The sequence below is a fragment of the Erythrolamprus reginae genome, chromosome 3 (genome assembly GCF_031021105.1).
Source record: "Erythrolamprus reginae isolate rEryReg1 chromosome 3, rEryReg1.hap1, whole genome shotgun sequence".
In the NCBI taxonomy this organism is placed as follows: domain Eukaryota; kingdom Metazoa; phylum Chordata; class Lepidosauria; order Squamata; family Dipsadidae; genus Erythrolamprus; species Erythrolamprus reginae.
In genome coordinates this window covers 159,313,238-159,335,807 of record NC_091952.1, presented here as the reverse complement: position 1 = coordinate 159,335,807, position 22,570 = coordinate 159,313,238, and the positions used below count along the sequence as shown (strand labels likewise).

Sequence of the window (22,570 nt, the reverse complement as noted above, 5' to 3'; positions counted from 1 at the left end):
GGGTTGAGTTCAATTGATTTCATTTAATTTTATTTTGTCTTAGTATGGGACCTTTATCTGTATTTATTTATTTGTTTATTGTATATTGTTGCCATGTCTTGTTAAACACCAAACAAGTCTTTAGGGAACTAGCAGTCTATAATTGTAAATAACAACAAGTATCAATGTTCTTCACCACTATTGATTTCTAAAGCTAAAAGTCTAAGGTCTGGAAATGTTAAAATATTAAAACTCTCTCTCTCTCACACACACACACACACATGCACACACGCATACAAATATAAGTACCTGCATATTTTTCTTTGACCTTCCCTTTATGGAAACATACAAATATATGTTTAAGTTATTCACAAGTAAAAATGTGTTTTATTGTGGTATCCACATAATTTAGATTGTTTAATAGCACTATTTGGCATATTTATGAAAATTTCAGAATAATTCTCTTAATGTTTATGAAGATAAATGCTATTTAGTGGAGCTCATTTCTGTATAAATATTCATAAGAATTGCATAGAATTGGACAAACACAACACCCTATCTTAGGAAAGAGCTGCAAATCACTGCATTCTTGCCGTCTTAAGCATAAAAGTGAGGAAAATATAGGGGGGAACGAATGAAGCTTTGCAACAATTGCTAATATCATGTACAGTGTTCCCTCGATTTTCGCGGGGGATGCGTTCCGAGACTGCCCGCGAAAGTCGAATTTCCGCGAAGTAGAGATGCGGAAGTAAATACACTATTTTTGGCTATGAACAGTATCACAAGCCTTCCCTTAATGCTTTAAACTCCTAAACGGCAATTTCTCATTCCCTTAGCAACCATTTAGATTATTACTCACAATGTTTATTTATTAAAGTTTATTAAAAAAATATTTATTAAAGGTGGACGAAAGTTTGGCGATGACGTATAATGTCATCGGGCGGGAAAAACCGTGGTATAGGGAAAAAAACAGCAAAGTATTTTTTAATTAATATTTTTGAAAAACCGTGGTATAGCTGTTTCGCGAAGTTCGAACCCATGAAAATCGAGGGACCACTGTACTATAAAATAGAGGTGCTTTGTTTCAAACTTGAAACAAGTGGGGATGCCTCCTGGGAATTCCCTTGACCCTTTTTGAGTCAGCCAAAGTTGAGGCAACACAAAAATCAGGAGAAATGACTTGTTCTGGGTTTGGTTGAAGTTGACAAATTCCAAACATAAGGAAATACTGTACTATAATCGAATGATAAAGATGGTGGGGTTCTTTTGTTTGTTTGTTTCAAAAAACTAAACAACTATAAACATTAGCAAAGAGATACAAAACATTCTAACTCTGTTGTCATTTGCCCCTTGTTGAAATGTTGAGTCCAAAATTTGGTATACCTAGTCTGTAGCGCAAACTATGGTTTTGATCTCTCCCCATGAAACAATTATTTTCACCAATATTTGGTGAATTTGAGGACTTTCTGGGATAAAGGGAATTAATTCCAGTTAGTCCATTAAAGTATTACCTTAACATGATTTTATTTTTTTAAATCCTCATTTTTTCCTAAATGTTGTAAATTTGCTTTCTAAATTCTAAACCCTGTTGTCTGTTCCTAAATCTAACCATGGCCTTTTATCTCAATATTTAAAAATTTATTTGCAAACTTATGTCTTTTTTTTTTTGCTTGGCTGCTTAAAACAAGAAAGTTTTTGCTTGGTCAGATGAGGAATAGAGAAATAATTGCTCTCCCAGGAGAGAAACCATCAGGGAAACACAGAAATCCCTTCCTTCCTGTCTGTCTGCTATCACTTACATCCTAACTGTAATAATTATGATTCAGGCTGTACCTCTTCATGAAGTAACTCTTGTTCTACAGAAAAACCGCAAAAAACAGGGCAAATCAACACATCAGAACAAGCTTTTGCAGCAAAATGCACCATGGACCGCATCAAATCATGAACACACACATATACCCCTAAGCTTAGCAGGTCAACTTAGCAGGAGGGAGTCAATAACGATCATTTGCTGAATTTAGATGTACATGTGCACTTTATGCATACTCCTTTGTCCTATTGATTGTAGAGTTTTCCAGATGCTTTTGAAGATGAAGATGCTCACTGCATATTAAGAGTTGTTCAAATCTAAGCATCAATAGTAATCACATTCAGCAGTGGGCAAACCAACTGTCATGTTTGGGGGAGGGAGATTAACTTCACTTCTGTGTGAACTGAAGCAAAGTAATACATGTGCATTTACAAATACACACTTTTGTTACCAGTCATAGAAGCCTGCATGAAGCCCACCTTCTCCAAAGCAGTACCTTGTGATCTAGGTAATGGCATAATAAATGGACTGTGTGGTCTTTTATTGATCAGCATATCATCTTTGCTTTGTATGTAAACCTCATGAACATAACTTGTTTGAACTAGTTGGATTACTGTTCAGCAAGATAATCACTCACCATGTATGAAGGTAGATGAGCTGGGCTAATGGAGTGAGGCTACAGATTGAAGCTATGGGACAGTGGATAGATCCCATCACAGTTAGATGGTGCAGGGACTACAGTAACCAAATCCTAATAGAGTTTTGGGTTCAAGGAAAGAACCACCAGATGAGTTGCATGGATCTCATTCAGCTTTCATCTCTCAAGTGATATGAGCCAGGAACTCATTTAAGTACGACTTGTCCCAGTGAATGAAGGGATCAGAATTTATCCCAGTTGAGTTAGTTCTTTAGGGACAAACTCATCCCTCAACCTTGGCCTTATCAGACAATGAGCAGACCAATAATCCAGAGGGTAAGATAAGAAGCTAGTTTATTCCAGTGGCAGGCAGATATGGAGAATATATCTTAAGAAAGATGAGTTGCTCTATCAGGTCAACCTCCAGAATGTGGCGTTTCAACAAATTATCTGTCCACTTGGAATGCTGATTGATAGGCAAGAGCTATATCAGTTTGATTTAGTCGCCCAAATCTGGACGGGTCTCATTTTCTTCTGGCTATCTTGTGCAGCATCGATCAAAAGACTAAACAATACGGATCAAGCCAAGGACACAATCCCAAGTTAAAACTATATACTTGAATTTGTCAGGGAGAATCCTGTGCCAGATATAGGGCTCCTCTACTACTGCTAGGAGAATGGATGGCTCAATTCCCTAATTTTCTGATCTTCACACAGGCAACTTTTGTAATCAGAAGCATGTTCAGCAGGCTTTGTGCTTTCTTGCAAAACATGAACACTTGTTAAAAACTTAGGACTTCTGCAGTTGCACAATTTCAATGTGAAATTGATTTGTCAACTCCAACTACTTCTCTTTTAGTTCAGCAAAGGCTCTTCTAAGAAAAAAAATTAAAAGAAAGAACCTGACTTGGTGCAGCTGTCTTTACACTGAAGAAGTTTGTTGTGAGGTGCAGAAGTTTTCTGAGACATCAGTTCCATTCTCAGGGACTGAGGAAACACGTGGCTTTATGGTATGTGACCACTTGCTGCTTGAGCAATCATTTGAAGAACAGGTCCTTGAAAACCCACCAACTGGGTATCATCAGGGGTTAGGATAAGTAAAGCTAAATTTTCACTCTCCATACTCAAGGCAGTACTCTCAGAATTTCAGGCTTTCATAGTACAGTAATACCTCGTCTTACGAACTTAATTGGTTCCAGAAGTAGGTTCGTAAGGCGAAAAGTTCGTAAGACGAAACATTGTTTCCCATAGGAAATAATGTAAAAGCAATTTATGCTCTCAAAGGGAAAAAATTGCAAAATGGCGCTCTGCTGGGCACCGCCGCCCGGCTGTCACCTTTTAAAACAGCCGGGGGGCTTCTCGGCATTCTCCCGAATGCCGAACCCGGAAGTTCGGGTTCAGGTTCCGGAGGCCGCTAAGAAGCGCCCCGCTGTTTCAGAAGTTGACAGCCGGGCGCCGTCGCTTCTCGGCGGCCTCCCAAACCCAAAAAGTTCGGGTTTGGGAGAACGCCGAGAAGCCCCCCGGCTGTTTTAAAAGGTGAAAGCCGGGCGGCAGCGCCCAGAGGAGCGCCATTTTGCGATCTACGGTGGGTTCGTAAGCCGAAAAAAGTTCGTAAGAAGATGCAAAAAATTTCCGAACCCTTGGTTCGTATCATGAGGGGTTCGTATCACGAGGTACCACTGTATATAACTTCCTCAATTTTTCCACATTCTTTCACACATTAAGCAGCTATCTGCAGATGCCATAATGAACTACTCATGTAAATATTTATGTCCTGCTAAATATGAACCCAGTGAATGATTTCAAGGATTCCAAATGAGATTTTCTCAACACTTCCCCAAGTGCACTATGTTTCCTGAGAACACGTGGCTATTTCAAGTCAAAAAATGACTTTTGCCACTTTGGATAATATGCTCTATTTTAAAGAATTTTATTCTGCATTATCTTGCTAGGATCATGAAAGGAAAAAATACAAATCTAATTAATAATAATAATAATAATAATAATAATAATAATAATAATAATAATAATATTTTTTTAAAAAATGCAAGGAGAAAGGCTTTATATGTTCTCAAGAGTTAATAATCCTGCTTTGGATTTTGTTTCCTTTTAATACTAGCTTAGAACGGCTTTCTTATCATTCCAATATTCAGAAAAGCTAACACTAATTCATACACCATAATCTGATCTGAGTTGATCTGACCTGCTCTCATACCACATACTATATATACTACATTTGACTTGGAAATAAAATTTGATGCCACTAATTGCTTTCATTATGTTGATTGCAAAAGACTGCATTTAGCTAAAGAAGTGCATCACAAATTTTAACTCAGATAATTATTTTGATTCTGCAGCAATTAATGGTCACAGTGAAAAATAATAATTTGCCTAAGCTCTTTGATATATATATTAATCTTATTAAATGTTTTAATTAGTTGTTTATAGTTATTATGATATCTATTTGTAAACTATTTTCCTATTATTCAGATTTTTGCAAACTGTCCCTGTCTATATACAGTATTCTATAACAATATAGAAATCTTTCTACAGTCAAGACGCATTTACCAATTAGCAAATCATCAACTCAAATGTTATTTTACTTGTTTGTTTAACAAATAATAATTACCTTGTTTAATAGATTTAGGGAATGGTGAAATGTCAGAGAATTCTTAAAGATATTTCATTTTGTTCCTCAAAATATTTCAACATCTCAATGACAATGATAAAAGCTGCTTGTCATTCAGTATAGAAACATGGTCCAGGCATGTTTAAATTCAGTTACTGTGGATTTACCAACCACGTCTGCTGGAAATTTGTTCCAAGGATCTACTACTCTTTCAGTAAAATAATATTTTCTCATGTTGCTTTTGATCTTTCCCCCAACTAACCTCAGATTGTGTCCCCTTGTTCTTGTGTTCACTTTCCTATTAAAAACACTTCCCTCCTGAACCTTATTTTAACTCTTTAACATATTTAAATGTTTCGATCATGTCCCCAGAATTCTGACTCCAACAATAAAGGAAACTTTGTAATAACAAAATACTATTTTACACTATTTATCCACTCAAATGGCTGATATCCAGATATGTCGACCATAAATTGTCTAATTATAATAAACATTTTCTTCGAAAAAGAAAAATGTTTATGTTATGTTCTGAATTGCTTTAATCAAAATACTACTTTAAACTGCATTTTGAAATTTTACATCACAAGATAATTTTTGTATTGTTCTCATTCTACAAGATTTAGCTATATTTAGATGCATTTAAATAATTGGCTAACAGCATAGGCCTCAGGAATATCTCCTAGGAGAGGTATAGGTTTATTCACACAAAAACTGAGAAGTGTCATGAAATTTTGCTCAAAGTGGAGTATCAGAAGAGATACAAAGAAATATGTTTTTTTAACATGTACATACATATATACATAATAAAGGTCTTTATATATCAGCCTACCTTGACATATTTTTAATGTATTATTTGTTTGTTTGTTTGAATTGAGTTGAAAGGGACCTTGCAGGTCATCTAGTCCAACAGGAATCCTACACCACCTCAGTCAGATGGCAGTCCAATCTCCTCTTGAATATGTCGAGTTTTGGGGCATTCACAACCTCCGCTGGCAAGCCATTCCATTGCTTGATCATCCTCACCATCAGAAAGTTCTTCCTTATTTCCAGGTTGAATCTCGTCTTGGTCAGTTTCTATCCGTTGCTCCTGGTCTGGCCTACTGGTGCTCTGGAAAATACTGTAACTCCCTCCTCTCTGTGGCAACCCCTCAAGTACCTGTATTATTTTGTAGTGTGCAACACAATACAATTAACAACATACTAAATTACTAGAAAACAAACTATAGTAACATGACAAGGCCCACCATTTATAAAGAAAACTCATCACAACAGAATAATTTCTATTTCCTTGTGAAAACCTGAACTGGTTGTTTTATTGGCTATCAAACATTTTCTAGAACCCTAAGATCAACAAAGATCAATATTGCCTATTACTTATGGATCAAAATCATAGATAAGTACAGTACTAATATGAACCACACTACAATTATGATGGTCTATATCTTCCTGTTTAAGCGAGTCTATCCATAAATATTTCTTGACTAATAATAATAATAATAATTATTATTATTATTATTATTATTATTATTATTATTATTATTATTATTAGCCGCCCCGAGTCTCCGGAGAGGGGTGGCATACAAATCCAATAAATAAATAAATAAATAAATAAATATTATTATTATTATTATTATTATTATTATTATTATTATTATTATTATTATTATTATTATTTATTAGATTTGTATGCCGCCCCTCTCCACAGACTCGGGGCGGCTCACAGCAATAATAAAAACAATGTACAATGACAAATCTAATATATTTAAAAAATATCTAAACCCCCTTATTTAAAAATAAGACATACACACAAACATACCATACATAAATTATATAGGCCTGGGGAAGATATCTCAATTCCCCCATGCCTGACGGCAGAGGTGAGTTTTAAGAAGTTTACAAAAGGCAAGGAGGGTGGGGGCAACCCTAATTTCCGGGGGAGCTGGTTCCAGAGGGCCGGGGCCGCCACAGAGAAGGCTCTTCCCCTGGGTCCCACCAGATGACATTGTTTAGTCGACGGGACCCAGAGAAGGCCAACTCTGTGGGACCTAACAGGTCGCTGGGATTCATGTGGCAGAAGGCAGTCCCGGAGATATTCTGGTCTGATGCCATGAAGGGCTTTATAGGTCATAACCAACACTTTGAATTGTGACCAGAAACCGATCGGCAACCAATGCAGACTGCGGAGTGTTGGTGTAACATGGGCATACCTAGGGAAGCCCATGATTGCTCTCGCAGCTGCATTCTGCATGATCTGAAGTTTCCGAACACTTTTCAAAGGTAGCCCCATGTAGAGAGTGTTACAGTAGTCGAACCTCGAGGTGATGAGGGCATGAGTGACTGTGAGCAGTGACTCCCGGTCCAGGTAGGGCCGCAACTGGTGCACCAGGCGAACCTGGGCAAACGCCCCCCTCGCCACAGTTGAAAGATGAATCTCTAATGTAAGCTGTGGATCGAGGAGGACACCCAAGTTGCGGACCCTCTCTGAGGGGGTCAGTAATCCCCCCCCCAGGGTAATGGACGGACAGATGGAATTGTCCTTGGGAGGCAAAACCCACAGCCACTCTGTCTTATCAGAGTTGAGTGTGAGTCTGTTGACCCCCATCCAGACCCTAACAGCCTCCAGGCACCAGCACATCACTTCCACTGCTTCATTGACTGGTGCCAACATTCACAATCAGAAGGCCACATGCCATTTCTGTTTCTCAAGGGACTTTTTTTAAGGCAGCATATGCTCTTCTCTTCTATCAATGATATGATATGATGTCTAAACTCATGTACCTAATTTTCTACTCTTTTCAGGCCATTTTTTACAGTATCTGACCATCTGTAAGAGGATCATCAGTAGCTAGCTCTCCATATTTCTATCTTCAGAATGACCTGTTATTCAGTTTTAGATTAACGGTTTTTGAAACATTTTAAAACTTGGGCCAATAGCACAGATCTGAGTCACATACATGGCACATAACATTAATCTCAATATGTTTTCCATACATTTTTTGCTTCTCTAATTGTCTGACCAATAGCCAATTTGATGAGTGATTAAGGTTGCAGGCTAGGAACTGAGAAGTTGTACATTCTCGTTCCACTTTGGGGCTAGTTGGGTGACCTTGAGCCTGTTATTGTCTCTGAGCAAGGGCAAACCACTTCTGAAATCTTGCCCCCAAAAATCCTTCATAAACTTGATTAGGCAATCAGCAGAAGTCAGTGTTGACTTCAAGACACCCCCCCAAACCCCCCCCCCACTCCACCAGTAACTTTTATCATGGCTTTTTCAATTATCTCAAACTTCTTATTTGAGATTTAATGCCTTTATCATTTTTTACCAGAAACAATGAGTTTGAAAAAGTAGTTTTGCTTTATTTTTCCTCACTCTTTGTCTTTAACCTCCAATAACACGGAAGATAGTCTCAGATAGAAAATCCATAGTGATTTTCTGGGCTAACAAATTGTCTATTACTCAGTTATTTTTTTTTTCATTTTTAATCCTGTATTACACACCTAAAAGGACACATGTTTGTACGCTTACACATACATTCCCAACCATACAAATGTATATTAAAGAGAAAATAGATAATGAACTCATCCACTGGAATAATGAACTCACTAGATTTTACCAAAGGTTTAATTGGACAAAACAATTTAAATTCCTGCACTGCTACACATTAGGAAATAGCTAGACTTGATGCTGTAAAAACTAAACAGACTGATGAGTTTAATGGATCTGATTATTCAGGCATGCACATGCCTAATGTTTCTTCCCAACTTGTCCTTCCCTATTAATTATGAAGTTTAACATCAGCTAGCCTTCAATTAGTCAGTGTCCTTCAAGAAAATAATTTAATAGTGTCATCCTCTGCATGTTTAATTGACTTTAAGTCCAGTTAGTTCAAATGGACTCACTCTCTTTTAAATGAATGTTAGTTTATCCAAGTTAATATAGGCAGAACATTTCAGAGCATTTATACTCTTGCCAACTGACAGTATTCTGCTGATTTCTCGGGAGATAATGTTTCAAAGTTTTTAGCCAAGCATTATTGCAACTAATGGCATGAACCTAGAATTCACCTTGTAAACTCTTTAAAATTAATGATGTTGCCCTACTTACGAGAGCAAAGTTTAATTGAAATCTACACAAGTATAAATTCCAATGTTATACTTCAGTTCTTAGACCATTCTAGTTAAATGCTTTAAGACACACTGATATTTTACGGTAAGTTTTAATTTGCATTGATAATATTTCCTACTTTCAGATGTGTGGAGAGAATTTCCATCATTTGAAAAAAAAAATTTGGGGGGGAAAATTGTGGATTTCAAAATAAATAAAAACCAAGCTCTTTCCAAAGAGCTTACATAAGCAGTCAGTGTCATAAAAGTTTCACACATGGCTAAGATTTAAAATTCAAAATGAAAGAAAGGAATGTTGACTGCCTTTTTAGCAAAACATAATTAGCAAAGGATCCTATTTAATTATCTTGGATTTCATGTATTTTTAATCATGTCAGTTTGTTAATTAAATCACTGAAATGTATTTCACTATATAAAATTCAGCAAAAGGAATAATATAGTTATTTTGGAAAATAGTTTTGAAACCGTGTATGAACAATTAGCATTTTTAAAAAGTTTGAAGGATGAACATGCCTTTAAGCATTCAAAATGTGCTAAGTGTGTGTGCATATGCGTACACACATATCTTATATAAACTGTAAAAGCATTACTAGAGTATTAAGTATTGCAACTAAACTTCCTTGCAGAGGCCTTTTGTAATAAGCTTTTAAAGTAATAAGTTCTTAATCTACCCCCCTGCCACATGAAAGTGTGTGAAAGAATTCAGCATGAATTTTATGCTGGTTATGACTACAGAGGAAAGCACTTCTTCATAAGACAGATGTAGGAGTTTGTTGTCATGGTAACCATTGGCAGTTGCCAAGCTAATTGTATAGAGGAGCCTGTGTTACATATGTCATCCTATAGCAACATTGATGTGCATCTATCCGTGACCTTTTCTGCTGATTAGTATGTTCTCTATTATTCTGGACAGTAACTTCATGTTTTTAGTAAGACACATAGTCAAAAAAGATTAAACACAAGGTTATGCCATTGGGTCCTCTTTAAGAATGTTGTCCAAATGTTCTTCCCTACTGATAAAGCAAAGACATTTCTTCCAAGCAGCTGGTAAAGCAGCTCATAATATTAGGTCCCCTCAGTAGACTTCAAGTGGCCTTCATGGTGCAACACCAACTTTGGAGAAAAAAGTTGAATGATGTAAACAGTAAAAGCAGATTGTAAAAAAACGGTGGGCCTTTAAATCTGTAGGTAAAAGTGGAGGGGAGGGGAGGAGCAGAGCGGAGTGGAGTGGAGAACAGGACAGGACATTCAGGACACAATAAAATAGAATTTTCTGAAGTAGGTGGGCCTGTTTGTGTGCATCTGTGTTTGAATTTTCACGCTCAACATCTGATGACACCATATTTTCTATTTCAGTTCTAAAGGCATAGCTAAATGTAATTTTGAAGACTTATTCCCCCCCCCCCCGCTGCCGCCTCAGCACCAGTTTCAAATAGATCTCAATTTGATCAGGCAGTATGTTGACTATTGTTCTTCCCCCCCACCTAAATTATTAGTTTAGTTCCATTATTTTAGCTTTTTATCCCTTCGTCTAGTTTACCCCTTATCTGTTCCTCTTTATTAGGTTATCAAATGTATATTGATTCCCCATTATCTTCCAAACAAAAGGAACACAAATAAAGCACTTTAGAGGGCAAAAAGAATACATACTTTTTTTTTTCTTTTGAGGGAAACAGATTCTTTGCTTAGTGGTACATGAGCTATACAAACTACAAAAAGCTAAACGCCATCAGATTAAGAATTTTTTAGTTTTTTAATTGATATTTACTCATCAGACATATATCTTTCAAAATCTCACTAATATTGGTAGCACTCCCTTTTCCAATGTTTTCTACATAAATCCGTGAGATAAGCTGTACTGATAGTGAGTGTCCAAGAATTATCTAGTGAGCTTCCATAGGAAAACAAAAAACAAAACTGAATTGGACCCGTGCCTCCCAACCGTCGACCATAAATCACCCTGCTACCCAAGCATAAGTGAAGTGTTAAGTATTATCTTGAATAATGAATACCGTATTTTTCGCTCTATAAGACGCACCTGCTGATAAGACGCACCTAGATTTTAGAGGAGGAAAATAGAAAAAAAATATTTTGAGCCAAAAAGGGGAGAGGAAGAGAGGAAGGAGTGAAAGAAGGGAGTGAGGGAGGAAAGAAGCGAGGAAGGAAAAGGAAAGCAAGAAATGGAGGGAGGGAAGGAAGGAAGGAAGGAAAGAAAGAAAGAAAGAAAGAAAGGGGGAAGGAACAGGAACAGAGGAAGGAAGCAAGGAAACTTATGAAAAGGGAGAGTAAGAGAGGAAGGACTGAAGGGAGGGAGGGAGGGAAGAAGGTAGGAAGGAGAAAGAAAAGAAGAAATAGAGGAAGGGAAGGTAAAAGAGAGAAAGAAAAAGAGCAAGAAAGAAAGCAAGAAAGAGAGAAAGAAAGAAAATGAAAGAGAAATAAAAATAGAGAGGGGGAATGAAAGAAATGGAAGGAGGGAAGGAAGGAGAGAAAGCAAGAGAAAGAAAGAAAGCAAGAGAAAGAAAAAAGAATGAAAGAGCAAGAGAGCAAGAGAGAAAAAGAAAGAAAGAAAGGCAACTTCAAAGAAAGGCTCACTGAGCATCTCTCACTCTCTCTCTCTTTCTATCCCTCTTTCTTTCTCTTCCTTTCTCTCTCTCCTCTTCCTTTATCTCCTCTCTCTCTCTCTCCCTCTCTCTTTCTCTCCCCCCTCTCTCCCCCTTTCCCTCTCTCTTTCTCTCTCTCACTCTCTTGCTATCTCTCCCCCCTCTCCCTCTCTCTTTCTCTCCCCCCTTTCCCTCTCTCTTTCTCTCTCTCCCCCCCTTTCTCTCACTCTCTCTTTCTCACTATCTTGCTGTCTGTTGCTCTCACTCACTCTCGTTCTCTCTCCGTTCTTCTCAGCAGTGACGCGCGCACGCCCTGCCCGCCTCACCTTTGCCGAGAGCACTTTCGTCCCGGGCTCTCAGCAAGGGGGTTGTAGGAGAGGCGGGGCCGGCAGCAAAGGTGATTTTCAATGTCGGGGGCGCACGGGCGGTTGCACGCGCTCCCTATCTCCCTGCTAGCCCACTCGGAATATTCAAAATAAGAAAAACCTTCACCGGCAAAGGCTTTTCTTATTTTGAATATTCCGAGTGGGCTAGCAGGGAGATAGGGAGCGCGCGCAACCGCCCATGCGCCCCCGACATTGAATATCGCCTTCGCCGGCCTCCGCTGAGAAAAGCCTTTGCCGGCATTTCCTCTCGGCGTCAAGGAGGCGCAGCGGCGGGCGGAGAGAGGGAAGGGGGCAGCGGCGTCCCTCCTGGCCTTGGCGGGCCGCCCGACCCTCCCCACCTCCTGCAAACGCGGTGGGCGGCGGGGGAGAGCGAGGAGCTGGTTCCGGCGGGCGCGGGGCTTGGCTGGCTGGCTGGCGGGGGGAGCACCGCTGGTGGTGCGGAGGGAGACCCTCCTCCGGGAGGGAGGGGGCCAGGCAGCAGCTAGCCAGCCAGCCGGCGGGATGGCGCTTCCGAGTTCGCAGCCTCCCCCCCCCCCTGCCTACATCTTCGCTCCATAAGACGGGGCTGATTTTTCATCCTACTTTGGGAGGAAAAAAACTGCGTCTTATGGAGCGAAAAATACGGTATATATTTTAGAGGAACATGTATAAATGTTAGATTTTGCCCTTTGGTCTTTGTCCAGTGTTTAGTCTTTGATGTCGTCTTTCGACATAAAACAAAAAAGGGGAATTTAAAACTGACATTGGCTTTTAATTTATAATGCATGATGATGATGTTATCTCTTCAATCATATCTGACTCTTGGCAATTCTATAGGCCAGGTCTGCCCTCATCTCTGATCTTGCACTACTTATTTGAGTAGTTCGATATTCTGTCTGCTGTCAAATTGGATAGTATTAGAATGCATATTAATATATAAGCTATATTTGAACATAAAAATATTATCAACCCCTCCACAATTTTGTTATTGTTCATGCTTCTCTGAAACAGGGAGGATGGTTTGTAAATCTAACACAATATTACAAAAATCAGCCCTTATACCAGTCTAACAAACACTTCCAATGTGTGTGTGTGTGTGTGTGTGTGTGTGTGTGTGTGCTTATGCATGTTTACATGTATGTCCACATGCAAACATATAAAGATAGCTTGAATGGTTAGACCAGGGGTAGGCAAAGTTGGCTCTTCTATGACCTGTGGACTTCAACTCCCAGAATTCCTGAGCTAGCATGGTGGGCTCAGGAATTCTGGGAGTTGAAGTCCACAGGTCATAGAAGAGCCAACTTTGCCTACTCCTAGGTTAGACGGATTTAGATTTTAGATGGATTTGACTTGAAATAATGAGCATTCAAGTTCTCCCAGTTCTATTCTGATTTTTAAAGACCCTCTGCTTTACACAGGTGGAAAAATAAGTAGTAATTCAGAACTCAATTGCCACAGTGTCTTGCACCCAAGGCAAAATAAATAGTACTTCATTTCCTTTGAAATCCATGACTAAATTTTTATATTGATTTTAGTGACACTGAAATATAATTAGTTTTCATTTAATGTAAATTAAATATTAGAAATAGCTTGGTCTGAACTTTACAAAACTTGATTGTCAAATATCTCAAATTGATATGTTATAAGGCTGATGAGTCATTTGGAAGCTTTTTGGGAAAGATGTGCCTTGGGGTGTATGGGGGAATACACAGTTTGTTATCCAAATTTCTTTAACTATCTTCTTCTTTTCCCAAAACTCTATGCAGCTGTTTCAGTCTTAACTTTCTCGCCTTGCCTATTCTGAAGAACTTTTCATTAATGTTTTTTTAAAAAATCCAAAACACTGCTGGTCTCTACTATTTTGATAAACTGAATTTATAGCATGTATACTAAACTATGCCAAAGTAGCTGATGAACTGTTACTTAGGTTTTATTATCATACCACAACTTGTGTATGTTAAACATGTATGGTAACATATTCTCATCAATCTAGGTTTATTTTCTGCATTTTTAAATATTTATTTATTTAGAAAATTTATATTGCTGCCTATTTACACGTGGCAACTTAAGGTTGCTTACACGAATATAAAAAACATCATATATTTAAAAAACTAAGAGAAGAAAATAATCAAATAATAAATTAATAAAATATACATAAAGCTGGCATAACATTTGCGTAGGTGATTAATGTACAATATTTCTATTCACGGTGTAAGATCTAACCACTAGGAACAGAATTTTCAAAGTGGCTAGATACCCTGCTTCCCTCGATATAAGACATCCCCTTATAATAAGCCCAATTGGGCTTTTGAGTGCATGGCAGTAAGGTCAAGCACTTATTTCAGGTTCAAAAAATATAATACAAGGTTTTATTTGGGGGGGAAACATGGTATATACCAGCTATTGTAGTGATATTCCTAAGAGGTAAATTTTAAAAACAAATTGAACAATTCCATTTCTTCAAGGGGACATTATTGAAAATGTAAAAGTTAGATACAGGGAACTGTTTCATTCTTTTTAAAGTGTCCATGTGGAGATTTTTAAAAAATCAATAGGAGAACTTCTTACCAGCTGAGGATAAAAAGTCTGATTCATGCACACTCACAATAATAACTGTAATGTTTTCCATGTAGAGCTGCCTTTGAAAACAATTTGATGGCTTCATCAACTTTGATGCCTGTGACCTTATTATCTAAATTGAATCACTGGTACTGGCTATTCTTTTCCAAACTCAGTTTGTAAAATATTACTAATTTTTAAAACTTGTTCTATTAAAAAATAAACCAGGTGGTGAATCTGAATGTCTTCCTTTGATAATAAAATCTATATTTTGTAGGAAGTGTTGGTGTGTCTCCATGATTCTAGGCATGATTGCCTGGACAGGAGGGCAGCCTTATTTCATAATAACAACAGTAGAAAAGGCATTTCCACTGGTGAAAAAGAATGAAAATATCTGACTTAGCTAAAGTTATTATTCTAGTATGTAATATTGTACTAAAAGTAGCTGTTACTGAGGTGGCCTAGTAAGGCCATTTATTTTTAATATATATGTTTGCCTCAATGAAAATAATCATTTTGAAATCCCCCAAACCAGAATATTGTTTGTTTGTTTAATTGGCTGTACACCTTATCATAAGGTAACATGCAGTTATATATACAGTACAATTAAAACATCAAATCAAACATTGAAACCAAAAACTGGAGAGGGGGGGGTGGACAGGGGGGGGGAGGTGAGATTTGTTATTAACCAATCTACCTCCATTTCACTGTTCCCCCACAAGAGTCCCAAGCTGATTGGCAAAGCTACATCTTTAGGACCTTATGAAAAGGTAGATGATTTGGGGGGCCAACCTCACATTAGGGGGCAAGGTGTTCCAGAGGGCAAGAGCAACAGCAAAAAAGACCCTCCTCCTGGACAATGTCAGCTGTAATAATCGGGCTGATAAGACCCACAGCATGCCACCTCTGCCAGCACTATTTGGACCAATCCCAGTGGGATTAGATGGCCTCACCATATGATCCATTCATATAGCAACTTTTTAAGACATAGCCATATCGTAAGGCATATTAGCTTTAAAAAAAATAATTAGATTAAATTATTTATTGATCTAATACAATATACAATCATTTGTATATTTGTAAATGTGGGTATGTGCACATGTTGGGTTAGATGTGAAAATCAGAGTTTCTCAATGTTCATAATATCATCTCCGAGTCCACGGAGAGGGGCGGCATATAAGTCCAATTAATAAAATAATTTAACCTACGGATGCCCACCTTCAAGGTTAAGAAGTGTAGGGAAAATAATCCACCAAACCATAGCAAGAGAAAGTATAGGACAATGATGGCGAACCTATGGCACTCATTCCACAGGTAGCACATGGAGCCATATCAGCGTGCATATGAGACATTGCCCTATGTCAGCTCCAGCATCCAGTTGATTTTCAGCCTTGGGGAAGGCCGTTTCACCCTTCAAAAGCTTCAGGGTCTTTCCCTGAAGCCCCGGAGTGTGAAAAACAGTCCATTGGACAAACTGGAATTTCGTAAAAACAGACCTCCGGTTTTCCTGTTGTGCTGTTTTTCACACTCAGGGGCTTCAGGAAGCCTCTGGAGTGTGAAAAACAGCACAATGGGAAAACCGGAAGTCAATTTTCCCGAACTTCCGGTTTGCTTGTTTGGCTGTTTTTTTTTCACCGTCCCAGCCTTCAGTAATGTCTTGTGCAAGCACAGGGTGAGGGGGGGGGTGTTGTGCAGATGTGCAGGGGCACTGCGGGGGGACGGAATGTGTGTGAGAATGTGTGCATGCACTAGCACGCACACACACACCCTTTTGGCAGGCAAACCAAAAAAGGTTCCTCATCACTGATATAGGATTTAAACTAAAGTGGATACAAAAAGAAAGTTGCATCTTTATGCAGTCAAGACATATGAAAGCGGGTGCCCAGGAATTTCTGTTTCAGTCTGGACCCTAAACCTGATAGCTTGTGTGAATTGGTTTGTCATTTATTAACAGGTGGGGTTCTGGATAATGGTTTACTGATTTTTATTTTTTGAAGATTAAAATAATGTTTCTTTCCTGATCCTCCCCCCCTCCTTTTTTATTTTTATAACACTACAGGAGTCATAAGAACAGCTCTGCATAACATGGACAGGGAAGCCAGAGAGCATTATTCAGTTGTCATTCAAGCCAAAGATATGGCTGGACAAGTTGGAGGGCTATCAGGATCAACCACAGTAAATATCACACTCACCGATGTCAACGACAATCCTCCCAGGTTCCTTCAGAGTATGTAAAGGTTTGATCTGATTTATTTCTTCCCAACAAAAACTGTCTGCTGTTACAATTTTAGGGAGATTCTTTTAAAATGAAGGATGAGCTGTGAATAACAAGCAAGATATTTGACAGTGGCATATCATATTCACTAACTCTTAAGAAATAGCATTTTCAATGATGTGCTAATCTTCATCTTTACTTAGCAAAACCGTCTTTATTCTTTTCTGCTTTCATGGATGTCGGTATACAAGTACAGGTTAATGACCCATATGTTCAAACACCGTTCAAAGTTACAAAGGCCCATGGTACAGTGGACCATCCAAAATTACTTATGACCAATCCTTGAGTTTTTAGCCATCTCAGCATCCCAATAAACACATGATTATGATCCAGCTATTTGGCAACTGGTTCACACTTACAATGTTTGTAGTATCCCACAAACACATGATCACCATTTGTGACCTTCTCTGCCAGTTTATGGGACAAACAAAGTTAATGGAAAGCCATCAGGGAGGATGCAAATTGCTCCAGTAAATTTATCCTGATCCCACCACTTTTTCTCCCAAGAATCCCAGCAACTGTGTACAAGTTCTTGGAAAACTCATACTTGTGGATGCTTCTTACCATAGCAACTTCACACTTACACTCCATAGTGTACGCCTACACTACTATCTGCATTCATATCCGGCTGTAGCATCCACACGCATCTCGCCTAGCAGCATTTGCTTTTGTGGCATGCCACAGCAACCACATGCATGTTCCCCTGCAGTCCCAAGCACCTCCTCATCCAAGCACATTTGAACTATAACAGCCACATGTGCACCCTCCTGCACTCTGCAGCAGCCCCCCCACCCCCCGGCCTGCTCTTGCAGTCATCCCTGGCTGACCTGGCCACACTCCATGGCACTCATCTGTGTGTCACAGGGTATGTGAGCCTCCTCGGACTTGTAACTTCCTGCCTGCTTTCCCATTGCCTTTGCATCTTAGGAACTAAATCAAAATCATGGTTATATGAGGTCCTTGTTTAACAACATAGAAACATAGAAACATAGAAGTCTGACGGCAGAAAAAGACCTCGTGGTCCATCTAGTCTGCCCTTATACTATTTTCTGTATTTTATCTTAGGATGGATATATGTTTATCCCAGGCATGTTTAAATTCAGTTACTGTGGATTTATCTACAACGTTTGCTGGAAGTTTGTTCCAAGGACCTACTACTCTTTCAGTAAAATAATATTTTCTCATGTTGCTTTTGATCTTTCCCCCAACTAACTTCAGATTGTGTCCCCTTGTTCTTGTGTTCACTTTCCTTTTAAAAACACTTCCCTCCTGGACCTTGTTTAACCCTTTAATATATTTAAATGTTTCGATCTTGTAATCCTCACTGAATGACAGCAATGGGGACTTGCAGGTTTGTAGATGCTACATGATGCAGTCATATACATCAGGTTTTGCACCCACATGACTTAGCAGTGGAAATTCTGGTCCCATTTCCCATTGTGAAGCAAGAACTACCTGTAATAAAGTAATGAGTGTATGATGGATAACATGAGACTGGAAGTCTGAACCAACATGTCTGGATCAGAATTTGATTAGAAGCACTTTATTATTTATTTATTAAATTTGCATTCATCAGAAGCAAATGGTAGTCAGTAAAATGTTTTTCCTGTTTTCACTCACTCGCTTTATCTCCCATTTTTTGTTTTTCCTCTTTTTGTTCAGCAAATACTATAATTGATGTGATAATCCTTCAATTTAGAAAGGACAAGGAAAGGGTTAAGCACCTCTATATTTTTAATATTATATTATGCATGGGAAAAATGCTTTGCACCAAAGAAAAGTTTGCCACCAAATCCTTAGTGTAATATTGAACAGACAGAAAATGGTATAATTAATGCATGTTGGCTTTCTTTTAATTGGTGATATGAAAAAAATTAAACACTCTTTTCGCGATGTATTTGACATAGGATTAAAATATTAATGCAGAAAGATGCAAAGTGCATTATCTAGAAGAGAGTTTCAATAAGCTATTTCAATATTAAAATCATGTTTGAATAATAAAAGACATTAATTTTAACCTATGCCTATATATGCTTACATAGAACAACATCAAAAACTGCTAGTCACCCCAGAAAATTCCCCAAAGAGTTATTGATACAAGTATTTTCATATTATAAACCTTCATGGTTAACTGTATTTCTTTATGAATTCTAAAATCAGCTTATTTTCTTTCGGAGAAGACTTCCAAGGGTTGTTGGTCTACAGTTTCCTGGGTTTTATAACTTTACGTATCAATAGATGATAATATTTGTAGCACCAATTGATTTTCTTACTAATTTGATTACCAAACTAGGTAGCATCATCAGTTGGTCTACAGTTTCCTGGGCTTTACAGTTTTAAGTATCAGTAGATACTTAAATAATAGATATTTGTAGCACATGATTGAACTGTATAGTCCTTGATGCTCTCTGAGCTTGGTGATTTTCTTATTCATTTCATTACCAAACTAGATAGCATCATCAGAAATCCAGACAGCACTATGGGCACCTTAGTTTTAAGTCCTGATGTATTAGAGTGATAAGGCCATTGTGTCAGTGTGCAGAATTATTGGCATCAGGCATTATAAAATCATATTGGGTAATTTTTATTAGAGGAATAGCTGCAATTTAGTGGTAGAACAGATGCTTTGTATGGCATCTCCAGCTAGGACTGGAAGTATTGCTCACAGCTGCTGAAATTCAGTATTCATTGTACTAAACTGGATTCAGAATAACACAACCTATAATATATTTGCTAATTAGAGCATGGGAAAAGGAGGATCACATAAAGCAACACAGACCCTAGATAGAATTATAGAAACACAGGCAGGCAATGTGATTGTTTTACTTACAGTTGTAAATCTTCATTGATTGGATAATGGTATGATTTTTAATATCGTCACTGACCAAACAATCCAAAACACCTTTTTTCAAAAAGAAAGACCTCTTAGATCAAAGGAACATTCTGTTTTACAAGGTGATTTAAGATTGCAAAACAAAGAGAAAATGAAGAAAGACAATAGAATTCCTTATGCCATCCGGCTTGACATTTTGGGCTTTGACAGCCTTGAACTTCACCATCTATGATCTGACCTAAGCATTGTACACAAAATTGTCTGCTATAGCGTCCTACCTGTCAGTGACTACTTCGGCTTCAACCACAATAATATATGGGCAAACAATAGATACAAACTCAAACTCGATTGCATAAAATATGACTTCAGCAACCAAGTGATTCCTAGAATGCTCTACCTGACTTGGTTGTTACTTCCTAAAAAACCCATAGCTTTAACCTTAAACTGTCTATCATGGACCTAACTCCATTCCTAAGAGGTTTGTAAGAGAGCATACATAAGCGCACCAGCATGCTTACTGCCCTGTCCTACTGTCCCCATTTATTTGTACTTATTTCATATGCTCGTGTTCATGTTTATACTTACACCTGTTATCTCGTTATCTTCACAAACTAAATAAATAAAAAATAAATAAAATAAATGATAGCAGCCTTGGAATACTTGAAGATGGGTGTAGGGAAGAGTGCATGGATTTATTCTTCATAGCACCTTGAGCAGAGGACAAGAAACAATGGATGAAAGAGGGAGATCCAACCTGAAAATAAGAAGAAATTTCTTAACAGAATCATTAATCAGTGGAACAGTTTGCCTTTAGGATCTGTGGGTGCTCCTTGACTGGATAATTTTTTTAAAAAAAAGTTTGGACAACCATTTGTCTGAGATGTGGACACGTGTCTCAGTAATGGGGTTGTACTAGAAGATCTCCAAGGCTCTATGATTATACAAAGGTTTTTTTAAAAAAATCTGGATTTTTAGTGTTCACTCTGTTCAAATTACAGTATTTATGATCTTGCTAAGTATAAGGGTGCCAGCAGTTTTCAAGCACATTTCTATAATGATTTCTTCAGAGAATGGTAAATGATCGACAGTGCTTCATTTAAGTATATCAGGTACATTAATTTTCCTTTCTTAGAAATAGACTTGCATGCAGCAAGACTTCAATATACTTGAGTGTTCTTTCATTAAACAAAGAAAAAGACCATACAAAAGAAAGCCAATGTTTTGTATCTTTTATTGAAGAACACAAATAGATTAGGTAAAGAGTTGAAGTGAATAGATAACTAGTTTAAAAGATTTTTTTCATGCCCAAAATTTTCTCAGCTGGAATCTAGATTCTTCTTCTTTTTAGATGCAGTGAAAAACTAAGTAGACATGCATTAAGTAATTTTGTGGATAAAGATATTTACTCAGATGGTAAAGGAAGAAAATTTCTCAAAATCCCTATCACATTTACAACAAGTTTTTCTGAGACATGTACCATGGCTTAGAATAAGTACCACGTACCTTGAATTTGAGGCAGAGGTATTCAATTATTTGGGACTATAACAATCAATGCTGTCCTTGCCATCATCAAATCATATCTTCTATGAGTCATTAGTGTAGAGGGAAAAGCTGGCCTTTTCTAAAATGATTTCTGCTCTTTCTGGAAGTGGCTTTTCATAATTGTATCCATTAGTGCTGTTTGTAAAGGATTATATATTTTCTGGACTGATGTACACAATGTAAATGATAACTTATTTGATAGGAATCTACCATGTCTTACATCTGTATAGAATATTTGACAGCACAATGTATTGCTTCCTTATGGATTAAAGTGTGTGGGTTTTTTTTCTGTAATAGTCATGTGACCTCCAAAATGGCACTGCAGGAAACCAACAGTTTAACAGATTAATGAGAAGGAAGCTATGTCCAAACCAGAGATCTGTTAAAAGCCAAATCAGCCTTTTCAAATTCAAAGGCACATTCATATATATGAAAAGCTGATAACATTGAATATTATGTCTATTTTGAAGAGCAGGTATGACCCTCATCCATACTAATTCGTCCATTGAATTCACTGATTGGGGTGAGGTTCATTATTGCCTAAAATTCAGACAAAACTCATATCCAGCAATAGTTAGTCACTAACAAAGGGAGACAAGAAAATAATACTGTAGGTTAACTCCACCTTCTGTAGCTAGAAGACAGGGCATGCAAACCTTTAACAGAGCAAACACTGCCCAATTCAAGTCAGATTCAAAACCCAGCATTGTTTTTTTATTGAATCCATGGGTTATCAACTGTTACATTTCCCCACCATTACTTCTGCTTTATCCAGTTTCTTGTTTTTTCTCACCACAGTCCTCTCTGATTATTACTTCTATTCCCAACTCAAGATCAGCAGGGAAGATTTTGCTTTGAGTAACAAACTGTCTCTACTTGCTGTAGCAGCAAAGGTAGAAGCCAACTAACAGGAAATATGATTGAATGCAGACGTGTTACATGGACAGATACAAACATTTATATATAGTATAGTGCAATTGATGGAAAGTATAGGTATGGATAGAATTTCTGGTCCATTTTAATACTGAATTAGTGTTTCATTTATTTAATATTAATGTGGCTATTCATTTCATAGCAATGGCATGATAGTTCATTCATTCATTCATTCATTCTTTTTCTATCCTATCTTTGTTTTTGCAAAGCAGTATATATAATGTTCCCACCTCTTATTTTCCCCACAATCAACAATTTTGGAAGATGGACTGGGTGATGAGAA

The 22,570-nt window shown here is 37.8% G+C and overlaps 1 protein-coding gene across 2 annotated transcripts in view; it reads left to right on the top strand.

Annotated features, from left to right (window-relative positions):
* Window positions 1-22,570, top strand: part of CDH18 (cadherin 18) — a 310,510-nt gene that overhangs the window by 213,291 nt on the left and 74,649 nt on the right. For both annotated transcript variants that reach the window (XM_070747111.1, XM_070747112.1), the window contains one exon: window positions 16,764-16,931. In XM_070747111.1, the coding sequence (XP_070603212.1) occupies window positions 16,764-16,931 (168 nt within the window). The remainder of the gene's footprint in view (window positions 1-16,763; window positions 16,932-22,570) is intronic.